General features: G+C 40.0%; 1 protein-coding gene across 6 annotated transcripts in view; it reads left to right on the top strand.

The window, feature by feature from the left end:
- Positions 1–9,233, top strand: part of rufy3 (RUN and FYVE domain containing 3) — a 41,562-nt gene extending 32,329 nt beyond the window's left edge. For 4 of the 6 annotated variants that reach the window (XM_062025078.1, XM_062025075.1, XM_062025076.1 and 1 more), the window contains 6 exons: positions 578–697; positions 6,733–6,838; positions 6,909–6,988; positions 7,054–7,081; positions 7,167–7,244; positions 8,631–9,233. In XM_062025078.1, the coding sequence (XP_061881062.1) occupies positions 578–697; positions 6,733–6,838; positions 6,909–6,988; positions 7,054–7,081; positions 7,167–7,244; positions 8,631–8,774 (556 nt within the window). In that variant the 3' untranslated portion in view covers positions 8,775–9,233. Of the gene's footprint in view, positions 1–45; positions 508–577; positions 698–6,732; positions 6,839–6,908; positions 6,989–7,053; positions 7,082–7,166; positions 7,245–8,630 lie in introns of those variants that run through there. The other 2 variants (XM_062025080.1, XM_062025079.1) reach the window with 2 other exon arrangements.
- Positions 9,234–12,682: the final 3,449 nt, after the last annotated feature.

Here is a 12,682-nt window from a genome sequence, read left to right as displayed (position 1 = left end):
CCCCTCCGCCATCTTTTTATTAATCATTTCCACCGGCAACGTTAGTGAGAAGCATTTGGTGAAGCAGGCCCGAAACCTCAACTCGGCCGCAGAGAAGCTCATCCAGCTGCAGCAGTAGTAGTCGTAGTATTAGTAGTCGTAGTATTAGCAGTCGTAGTAGTACCAACCAACCTTCAAGTCCCACTCATGTAGAAATAACCAAATTAGGGATTTAACTTTTCTGTAAAAAAAAACATTTCCACCAGCTTCAGCTTTGAGTAGAGTTGGACATCTTTTAAGCTTGTTTCTTTCATGCTGCTTCTTCTTGTCGGACGCGCAGCCTTCCAGATGCTCTGCGCTCATGAGCGCCCCCCTGTGTAAGGGCAGTGCAGTGTTGCTCCAAAGAAAGTGAAGGAAGGGGACTATAACATATGGATTTATGGCTGTATGTCAACGTTGTCGTCGTAACCATTAGGCTAATAAAACAATCGCAACCACCACAGCGGCCTCGGGAAACCTTTTTTGAGTTATTTCCTTTCAGCCGTGGTTTTCTTTTTTGTTGTTTTTCCATCCCACCTCCTCCTCCTCCTCGAACCAGATGTAAGCAGGCCGAGCGGGACAAGGAGGCGGCGCTGGAGGCCAACCGCCTCTTCAAGCGGGAGTTTGGAGACAAGATAGAGAGCCTGCAAGCGGAGGTGGAGCAGCTCCGAAGACACAGGTACGCTTGAAAATCCAATTGTTTTATTTCGTTCATTTAAGGTCAAACACAAAACAATCAACATAACATTTAAAACTAGAAAATCCCCGCTGAAATTTTGATGGGCCTGCTATCTGTGCCCTGGACCTCTGGCCGTCGGAAGCCGCCGTACTTTTAAGATGGTGCCGAGTGTCTGAATCCGTGATTTTTAGGTATAACTGTACAAAATGAGCTATAGAGCTAGCCTAAAACATTATCATGCATACACTACCGTTCAAAAGTTTGGGGTCACCCAAACAATTTTGTGGAATAGCCTTTATTTCTAAGAACAAGAATAGACTTTCGAGTTTCAGATGAAAGTTCTCTTTTTCTGGCCATTTTGAGCGTTTAATTGACCCCACAAATGTGATGATCCAGAAACTCAATCTGCTCAAAGGAAGGTCAGTTTTGTAGCTTCTGTAACGAGCTAAACTGTTTTCAGATGTGTGAACATGATTGCACAAGGGTTTTCTAATCATCAATTAGCCTTCTGAGCCAATGATCAAACACGTTGTACCATTAGAACACTGGAGTGATAGTTGCTGGAAATGGGCCTCTATACACCTATGTAGATATTGCACCAAAAACCAGACATTTGCAGCTAGAATAGTAATTTACCACATTAGCAATGTATAGAGTGTATTTCTTTAAAGTTAAGAGTAGTTTAAAGTTATCTTCATTGAAAAGTACAGTGCTTTTCCTTCAAAAATAAGGACATTTCAATGTGACCCCAAACTTTTGAACGGTAGTGTACATTAAAATGTAACTGTGAACGTCTCTGCACGTGGTGGGTTCTCCTGACGCCGACCGGTCTTCGGGAGTCCGGTAGACAGTTTGAATCAAGTCTTTTATTGACCTAAACACCCGGGGATGGCTTGCTTTCCAGCAGTATTTATATTTGGGACTTTCCAGTCCGGCGTGTCTCTGTGCGTGTCTCTCTCTCTGGCTCCAACTCCAACAACGTGTCTCGGCCCGGCTGCTGCTAATAAAGGCGACAGGTGATTAGGTAACCAGCCCCAGCTGGGCAATCTACTCACCTGCCGCTGGCTTCGAGGCCGGTCCTTACACACCCCGCAGACCACGCCCCCCTTCCACAGTAGCACTTAACATGTGTGTTAACGATGGCATGCTAACAGTTAGCATGTCTCACATATCAAGTAACATGGCTGTAAGGTGAAAAAACAGCAAAAAAAGTTAGCATGCTAATATTGGCTTGCTTTTTGATTGATTGATTGAAACTTTTATTAGTAGATTGCACAGTTCAGTACATGTTCCGTACAATTGACCACTAAATGGTAACACCCTGTGACAGTCTCAAGCCGTCGTGTGGGTTCCATGGACCATCAAGGACAGACATTTCTGCGAGCTTTTATTTTTGCAAATAAACCTTGTCTGCGGTTGGGTCGCTTTTCAGCTGCGCCTCCCTCTGCTGCTCGCTCCGCCGTCTGCTTTTCAGCCTTCCGCTATCAGTTAGCTTGTGTCGAAAGTAGACCAGTGTGTGAACAAAATGAGACATTAAGCACAGAGCTACGTAAAAGTATGGCTGAGCTACAAGAGGAGGTAATCTTGTCTTTTTGGCATTTGCCTCAGAGCAATCATCCATTAAAAGGATATGTACCCATTAAATTGGCCCATTTTTTTTTTTATTCGTGAATAGCGTCACCATGGTAACACGAAATGTTGCCAACTTAAAATACCGCCTTGGCGCGAGTGAGACCTTTCCGATGGTATAGCATATGTGGGGGTTTGTTGGCCGGTTTGTCACGTATTAAGCGTAAGAGAAACGCGTGATACTATAATAATAAAAGTTGAAGTATGAGGAATGATACTATGGGCTGCTTGCATTGCAGCAGGCCCAAAATAAACAAGAAGTAAAACTTAAAATACCTGCCCCCTATTCATGCAGTTCCATTTGATGTTTGACTCAACACTACCTATATACATTCACAACGGTTTACCTGACACATGAAACGTGACAAATTGGGGGCGGAGGGGGTGCACTATCCACTTTAGCCGCCAGATGGCAGTAGAGTGTTGAATATCTTAAAGTGTGTTTTGTGGCAATTCCAACTTTGTTAGATAGATATTAACTTTATTAGTCCCTTGGGGAGGTTCCCTCAGGGAAATTCCAATTCCAGTTGCAGGTTAGCACTGAGAAATACAGTAAAAAGCACTAACAAATAAGGATACTATAGAATATCTATATGTACACACTAGCGATGCGCGGTTTGCGGACACAACCGCGGACTCCGCGGATAATCTGCGGGTCAGGCGGATGCATGACGAAAAAAATACATTTTAAATAGATTCGGGCGGGTGGCGGTTGAACCAATTCGGAAATATATATACATAGTTAAATGTTGTTACCCACATACGAAAAACAAGCAGCACTCCTTGAAACAGGCAATTATTCATCAGGCACTGCTGCAGCTGTCACGCCAAATTTCTTCCCCCCTACAAAAACCTCCCCCACCCCCCATTTACTTCCGGGGCTGCGTCCTCTCTCTAGGTCGTCCTCAGACGAGCCTTCCATCGTTGCTTCCAGTCATCCCGGTTCTCCATACATTTGGCCAGTTTCTTGGTACTCTGAGCTCCTGCATCCTTCTTGAGTACATCCACGTATGTTAGTGTGGGACGTCCTCTTGACCGATGCCCATGTGTTGGTTCCCACAGTACCAATTTGCTGGCTGGCAGCTCCTGATGCCTTTGGCAGTGCCCTGCTAGTCTCATTCTCCTTACAGCAATCTTCTCGCTCACCCTTGGTATTCCCCTGTAGAGGACTCTGTTGGTTACGTGCGCACTCTTGTTGATGTTATGCACTGCACACAGCATCCTGGTGTAGCAACCATCCAGAGACCTCTCCAGGGTTGGCTTCAGGGTCCAGCATTCGCTGCCATAGAGGAGAACGGACTCAACTGTCGCGTAGAAGAAGCTGAGTTTGATTTGGCGGGGGAGGTTGGAGCTCCATACACTGGTCATGCCGTTCAGGGCCCTCCATGCAAGTGCCTTCCTCACTTTTAAATCCTGCTCAGTTGAGTTGACCCATCCGCCCAGGTATTTGAAGTCCTCAACTTCTTTCAGCACAGTGCCTCCTGCTGTTATCAGAGGTTGATGTTCTGGTGGAACATTGTAGGTCATGACCTCAGTTTTCTTGGCATTTAGCCTAAGGCCAACCTTGGCGCACTCTAGCTCTACCCTGTGTAGGAGTTCTTGTGCTTGTTCCACGTTGTTGGAGAGCAGACTGATGTCATCCGCATAGTCAAGGTCTGTCAGGACCACTGCCGGTTGTCGACTCGACTTCCTTGGTGTCAGCGTGAAGCCAAGTTCCTGCTCTCGCCCATTTATTGCCTTCCTGAGCGCATGATCAAGGACTATGGTGAAGAGGAAGGGGGCTAATGTATCCCCTTGTATAACTCCAGTCAGGATGTCAAACTCCTCGATGTTGCCATCTGGGGTCACCACCCTGGCCCTTGTTCCTGCGTACATGGACTCTATTGCCCGGAGTAGGTTCGGAGGAATACTGTATGCCTTCAAGATCTTCACCATCGTGCCTCGACGTATCGAGTCAAATGCCTTTTTGAAGTCTATGAAGCAAAGGACTGTAGTCAGTTTTTCCTTCCTCACCTCCTCAATCAATCTCCTAAGTGCCAAGATCTGGGCTGTAGTTGTTCGTCCTTCTCGAAAGCCGTTCTGATTTACTCTCAGGTGAGGGTCAATTGCATGCCGGACCCTGTTTAGGATCATGCGGTTGTAGACTTTCGCAGTGATACAGGTCAGGCTGATGCCTCGGTAGTTGTCTGGCTTCGAGAGGTCTCCGGATTTGGGCACTGGTACGATGTTTGATAGAGACCACATATCAGGCAGCCGATTGTGCAGCAGAGCAAGGTTGCAGAACTCTAGAATGATGTCATCAAGATCACAGTTCTTCACGACCTCTGGGGGTATGCCGTCCGGGCCAGCGTCCAATAAAGTCACAAAGTTGCCGGGGGTCCTTAACCGGCACGCGACTGTTCTGTATCGCGCCTGTACAAAAAAAAACTTCAGATTCCAGCAGCTGTCAAAGACGAAGTATCCTTCCAGCGACGGGCAGTCAAAGCCGAAGTGCTATCGATCGCTGTCAATGACGTAAGAGGAAACATGACCACGGAAGTAAATAGGGGTGGGGAAGATTTTGTAGGGGGAAGAAGTTTGGCGTGACACAGCACAACATAACACAACAGAAGAAGAAGAAAAAACGTGGTACGCGACAAACTAAAAAAGGGAATACTAAAGACCAGGGGGAAAAAATAATAATAGTCAACACTTTCTTAATGGGAATGACAATAATATTATAATAATGATAAATAATATTATCACGCATTAATATCTCTTAGCCTCTAATGCGTGGCCAAGAGATATTAATGCCACGCAAGAGATATTAATGCCTTGCATCGTCTATATTAGATATATAACAGCAGGCGGTTGTGGTTTTGATAAAATGTTAGTTCGGGTGGATGGCGGGTGGATGACGACTTTTGTGATGCGGTTGCGGATGAAATAATTGCCTATCCGCGCATCTCTAGTACACACACAGGTGTTATAGCAGCAGCATTGTCGTTAGCGTTGTTGTATTTGTCCTGTTTATTAACAGATGGTCTGGCCTGATTCACCCCCCCCCCCCCCTCCTTTTTTTTTTTTTTTTTCAGTCCTTATCAGTCCTCCCGCCCCCTTCCTACCTCCAAGTGTAGAGTTGTACAGTTTAATGTCACGAGGGGCGCTTTAGGGCAGGGGTGTCAAACTCGTTTTCATTGAGGGCCACATCGCAGTAATGGTTGCCTTTATTGTCACACACACACACACACTAGGTGTGGTGAAATTATCCTCTGCATTCGACAAATCTCCTTGTTCACCCCCTGGGAGGTGAGGGGAGCAGTGAGCAGCAGCGGTGGCCGCGCCCAGTACTCATTTTGGTGATTTTAACCCCCAATTCCAACCCTTGATGCTGAGTGCCAAGCAGGGAGGTGATGGGTCCCATTTTTATAGTCTTTGGTATGACTCGGCCGGGGTTTGAACTCGCGACCTACCGATCTCAGGGCGGACACAGTGTGTGACAATCATTGGTACTTTAACTTTATAGGGCCACTTTTTTTACATTATTTAAAATTATGCATGCGGGCAATAACCTGTGATCAATCATAAAAAGAATAAAAAATCATTTGACAGCATTGATATAAATACTGTATAATCACCTCATATTATTACATTATTGCCTATGACTGTTACATTTTTTCATGTACAAATTAATGGATACATCATACGTAAAGGTGACAAGCAAGTATTCAACCACAGGAACTGGGAGACTAGTCAGGATAGAGGGAAAGATGAATGCAGCAATGTACAGAGACATCCTGGATGAAAACCAAAAATAATTGGTGCATCAACAAAGTATCGAGCAAAGGGTCTGAATACCTAAGTAAATGTTCTTTTTGAGTTTTGAATTTTTAATAAATTTGCAAACATTTCTAAATTTCTGTTTTTTTCCTTTTAAGATGGGGTGCCGAGTGTGCATTAATGAGAAATAAAAATAACTTTTTTGATTTTAGCAAACAGCTGCAATGACACACAGAGTGAGTACTTTCCGTACCCACTGTGTGTGCGATGCGTCCTCAATGTGAACGCTCCCACGCTCGGGCCGCGGACATCCCACCAGGTCGTCAAAAAGCGTCATAATTATTCTCCAAAATAGACGGATATAAAATAAATAGGGCGGAAAACGGGTGGGAATAAAATGTTTTAGGAAGTCACGTGAAAGTTTCCGCCATGGTTACTTGCGTTAACACTGCAGCAAGTCGGATTGCATTCACGGTAGAAATCGCTATTTTTTTGTCATGTCATATGCCACTAAAAAGATTGGATTTAACAAAAAAAACTGGCCGTGCTGTGTGAAAGTATCCTATTTTGCACTGTACGAATAAAGTAGGATGTTCTTCTGAAGAGACCTAAAACCAAAACGATGAGCGACGTTCTCCTTCCTAAAGGTCCAATCTGGAGGCGGAGCTGAGGAGGGAGCGAGAGCGCCCCCTGCAGGCTGGACATCCCAGCACGCCGCACAGGGAGAGGAAGCAACCTGAGCACATCCCTAAAGTAAACACTGCGTCTCCAACGTGGCTACTTTATATTCTCTTGTGTTTATTTGTTCTTCTAAATCTTCCAGCCGGACCGGGCGTCTCCATCGAGGACGGAGGAGAACGTCGTCGTCACAACGGAGGACAAGACCAGCCTGAGCTCCAACTTGTAGGGACAAGTTGAAACATTGCTGATATGATGTCAAACTTGATATTTCTCTCTCTTTTTCAAAGGTCCTTGTGTCCCTCTGAGGGTGAGGAGGTGAGCGTCCACCTTCAATGCAGATTTTCTGTCAAACGTTCAAACCGTGTGATTCATATTTCATAACAATGTTGATGTTGCACAGGATGATTCTTTTGTGGAGATCAACCAACCCTCCATCTGTGACATGTGTCAGCTGGACGACTCTTTTATCAAGGCAAAGGTATCATACCATAAATATATGATAAATATTCCTTCATTTTGTCATTCCGCTGTAAAACAATCATACCATAATTATATAATAAATATTCCTTCATTTTATCATTCACCTATAAAACAATCATAGAAATTCCCACCAAGCATGTACAGTATCTTCAAATGTAAACGTTTCTTTTCATCCAAAAAACTAAATATTTAATTTTTTACTTATTATCATTGAAACAAAAACTAATTTTGACTTTTTTCATTCAATTAATTTTGTACTTTTTTCTTTCTACTTTATTTTTTACTTTGTTTAAAAAAACTGAATTAATTTTTGACTGCATTAAAAGAACTAAAATCTTTTTGTTTTTCTTTTAAATTACAAAAAATACGTTTTTTTTTTCATTTAAAAAATGTTAATTTTCTACTTTTCTTTTCATTCAATAATAAACTACACATTTTCATGTTTTCTTTTTTTAAATGACAAAAAACTAAACATTTTTGTTAATTATTTTTTACTTTGTTTAAAAAAATGTAATTCAAAGATTTTTGTTTTTCTTTTAAATTACAAAAAATAAGCATTTTTATTTTTTTCATTCAAAAAATGTTAATTTTCGACTTTTCTTTTCGTTCAATAGTAAACTACACATTTTCATGTTTTCTTTTTTTAAATGACAAAAAACTAAAAAAATGTGTTCATTTTTTACTTTTTATTAAAAAAAAACATATCTTATTTTACTTCAGTTTTCACCCCAAAAACTAAACATTTTTGTTCATTTTTTTATTCCTTTTAAATCAATTAAATTAAATCTAAAAAAAAGCTGAGATAGGCTCCAGCACCCCTCCGCGACCCCAAAAGGGACAAGCGGTAGAAAATGGATGGATGGAATTACTTATTATCCAAACCCATTTTTGAAAATTAATTAATTTTTCAACTTTCCTTTTAATCCAAAACCATTTTAATTTTTTACTTCTCTTTAAATGCAATAAACTAATTTGAATCTAAAACAAATGATCATAACCATGTACTTCCAAATGTTTTCTGTCCAAAAAAATTAAATAATTTTTAAATTGTGTGGGTTTTTTGATCCCCTGACCTTTGACACATCATCTATCTCACAATGTTGTTGTTTTAGTATGTAGTTTTTCACAATTGTAACTTTTTCTTGCGATCAGGAAAAATCTAGTATAAAAATGTTTTCTTTTCATAGGAAAACATGTATCTCCTCATGTTATCCAAAAACAATATTTTTCTTCAAAAGCACGTTTCTCCAAATTGTCTTTTTTAAATTTTCAATCCCATAAACCCACTCTTGCCCAAAAGCACGTCCAGTGTGTCTAAAGAAGTGTTTTGACTTACTTCATTGATGAATATGTGCACGCAAATATAACAAAGCTGCTGTTGTAGAAGCAGTGCAAGAACTGCAGCGGTGTGTTCTGTGAGAGCTGCGTGTCCAACCAGCTGCCGCTGCCGTCCTCCATCTTGCCCGAGGTGGTGTGCAGCGCCTGTTTCGCCCTCTTGCTGCAGCAGTACGCCTCCACGCCCTCCTGAAACACGGACACGCCTCCTCTCCCACTGGAACTGCAAGGTGCACTTTTCTTTTTGGAAGACTCCTCCAAAGATCTCCTCACGTTTCACTTATATATAGATCTATACTGTATACACACGCAGTATAGATGTATATTTATATATAGTGTATATTTGCAAAGCTTACTGCTACCACAGATGTTTTTAACCTCCATTGTTTTTAACAAAAGGAAGAACTAGATTTGTGTTGTTGTGAAACGTGCAACAGTTTTACATACACAATACATCAAAATAATTTTATTATTAAGGAAATACAAAATACAGTTTTCATCAATGCCATATAATCATGTTAGAAATATGTCTCTACTTGATTACAACAGCTGATTTATTGATCGTACGTTATTGATGTTTCTGTTGCAGCAATGACTTGATTCATATCCCATAGAAATGTTTCTTTAATAAACCTGCTGGAGTTTTTTTTTAGCCTTTTTTGTATCCTTTATTTGAAAATTCAAATGATTCATGGGTTACCGTATTTTTCGGATTATAAATTGCAGTTTTTTTCATAGTTTGGTCGGGGTTGCGATTTATACTCTGGAGCGATTTATGTGTGAAATTATTAACACAATACTGTAAAATATCAAATATTATTTATCTCATTCACGTAAGAGACTAGGCGTATATCAGCAATCGTCACACACCCGTCAACCAATAAAAATTTGGCGGGGGCGGGTCATGGCAGAAGTGCATTGTGAAAAAAAAGATGCTACATGCTACTTCCGTACCTATGAAAATTGATAATTTCAACATTGGCGGTAATTTATAAAAACTGAGATTAGCGATTTGGAGTGACAGATTGTTTGGTAAACGTATAGCATATTCTATATGTTATAGTTATTTGAATGACTCTTACCATAATATGTTACGTTAACATACCAGGCACGTTCTCAGTTGCTTATTTATGCCTCATATAACGTACACTTACTCAGCCTGTTGTTCACTATTCTTTATTTATTTTAAATTGCCTTTCAAATGTCTATTCTTGGTGTTAGGTTTTATCAAATAAATTTCCCCAAAAAATGTGACTTATTCTCCAGTTTTTGTTTTTTTCCTTCTTTATTATGCATTTTCGGCCAGTGCGATTTATACTCCGGAGCGATTTATACTCCGAAAAATACGGTACTTTGATATGTTTGTGTTTTGTCAAAAAGGCTAAAGCTAGTTAATGTAGATGTGCTAAGAAGTTACCAGTACAAGTACTAGTGTTAGTCGTGATGGGTCAAGCCATACTGTAGCATGGATGCACTCAAACAAGGAGTGATACTGTGTGTGTCGCTTTAAGGGCAAAACAACTGTGGAGTGACAGCCTGTGCTGGAAAACATGGCGTGTATAATCCTATTTGGCTTACTGACCAGCATTGTGCGTTTAGACCAGGAATGTCAACCTGGTTTTCATTGAGGGCCACATGGCAGTTATGGCTGCCATCAGAGGGCCGTTTATAACAGCGAATAATGTATGAATTTGCCTCTGGATTTCATTATTATATATTTTTTTATTAAGTAGACTGTCGACTTTACAGTAAAACGTTTACATTTTACTGTAAATATTTCTTACAACATTTACGGTAATATAAAAACAGTACTACTGTTTTCTTTTTTACGGAAGATGCTGGCAGCTTAGTTGCCAGAATTTTACTATTAGATTTACATTGATTTATAAATTTTATTGTTAATAGAAATACAGTACAAGTTCTTTTTTTATTCTGGCAACTTAGCTGCCAGTTTTTCTACCGTAAAACCAAATGTACAGTCTTTCCATTTACAGCAGGGGTCACCAACCTTTTTGAAACCAAGAGCTACTTCTTGGGTACTGATTAATGCGAAGGGCTACCAGTTTGATACACACTTAAATAAATTGCCAGAAATAGCCAATTTGCTCAATTCACCTTTAACTCTATGTTATTATTAATATTTAATGATATTTATCTTTGCGGAAACACTGATCATCTTAATGATTTCTCACAATAAATATATATAGAAACAGATAAATATCAATATGCAACACTTTATTTTTACATTTTCTCTAAGTGCACATTTTTCAAATTGAACATGTTCAAATGATCACTTCTAAGACAGTCTTGTGAAATCACAATATCCCATTTTAACTAGCTAGCCACTAACATTTTTTAACAAATCATGAATTACTTTGCACCATGTTTGTACAAATAATAACTCATGTAAAATACAAAAGTCAACTCTGAAATTTTTAAATAAATCATGTCACTTTGAACTGGACACCAAATCTGTTATCTGTTTCTTTGTCAGTTAGTGAAGACCAAGTCTTTAAAATATTTTCTTGGATTTTCAAATTCTCTTTGAGTTTTGTCTCTCTTAGAATTAAAAATGCTAGTAAATAAATAAAATTTAAAAAATAGAGGCAGCTCATTGGTAAGTGCTGCTATTTGAGCTATTTTTAGAACAGGCCAGCGGGCTACTCATCTGGGGCCGTACTTATCAAGCTTCTTAGAATTATTCCTAAGAAGTCTGCTAAGAGTTGACTTAAGAGTAAATAAATTCTTCGCTGAAAGCTGCACTTAAAAGTTAGTTATAAAGCGTCTTACTCACACTTTCAGCGAAGTGTAGGACTGAATCTTAAGTGTCACACTCAGAGCTGAATTACGACATTACTATGTGCCGTAAACGGAATTTTAGGTGACGTCATTTCTGTGTCCATAGAAATGACCAATCACGGAAGGGAATCCGTTGTCTAAGAATAAAGAAATATCTTGGAAATATTTAAATGGACAATGGGAGTGTATATTTTGACAAACTACAAAATAATACAAAACAAACTAGTCCCCGCCGGCACTCACGCTACCGCTCCCTCTCTTCTCTCGCCCACACACTCACTCACCTCACGGCCACACACATACGCTACTGTCATGACATTTTCTTTCCAATTCATTAATTAGGCAACTAATTTGAAACTGGTGTGGGTGGCTCTATATATACTAGCCCACTGCAGACACATGCAGAAATCAACAAGGAATCGAAAAGTATTAAATCTGTGACAAAAATAATATCCGCTCTGTCTAAACGATACCGTTTGATCAGCTGCTCGTCATAAAAAAAAAAAAAAACATTGTTCCGTTCCCTGAACGTTCGCGCACGTCTCTCTCGCCTCAGTGCCATCCCCTGCTGGCAACTCCTAACCACTTAAGACACCTCTGAAGGTCTCTTAAATATCGTGGAGAGTAGGAGTGATTCTTAGACTTAAGAACGTTGATAAAAAGATTTTATTCTTAAGTTTGAGAGTAGGACTAAATTTCGCAAATTCTCAGGACTTAAGTGTAAAATGGCACTCTAAGAAGCTTGATAAGTACGGCCCCTGGTCCTTAAGGGCTACCTGGTGCCCGCGGGCACCGCGTTGGTGACCCTTGATTTACAGTAATACACCGTTAAAAACAACAACCGTAGATTTTACAGTAAAAAACTGGCAGCTCAGTCAACAGAATTTAAACGCTAAAAAAAAATGTTTTTTCAATTTACAGTATTATGCTGTAAAGAACACCGTAAATATGCTGTAAAATCATAAGCCAAGCAGATATTGAAGTATTTATTTTTATTTATACACATTTTTTGGGGAAAGTATGATTATATACTGTAATATTTGTTGCAATATTGGATAGTATTCACGTTTTAAAGGTATGCAATTTCAAGCAGTATATATATTTTTTCTGTCCAAATGAAAAAGATCAATTACATTTAGTGAGAAAATATGAAGTACTTTATTGACACATATTTATTTCCAGGTGTTTGCGGGCCAGATCTGGCCCCCGGGCCTTGAGTTTGACACCTGTGTGTTAGATATATTCCTTTCTGCGCCGTTACACATGAAACAATTTTATAACTATTGCCGGTCAATTGCAGTG

The sequence above is a fragment of the Entelurus aequoreus genome, linkage group LG17, assembly GCF_033978785.1.
Source record: "Entelurus aequoreus isolate RoL-2023_Sb linkage group LG17, RoL_Eaeq_v1.1, whole genome shotgun sequence".
Lineage (NCBI taxonomy): Eukaryota > Metazoa > Chordata > Actinopteri > Syngnathiformes > Syngnathidae > Entelurus > Entelurus aequoreus.
This window is presented reverse-complemented; position numbering and strand designations above follow the sequence as displayed.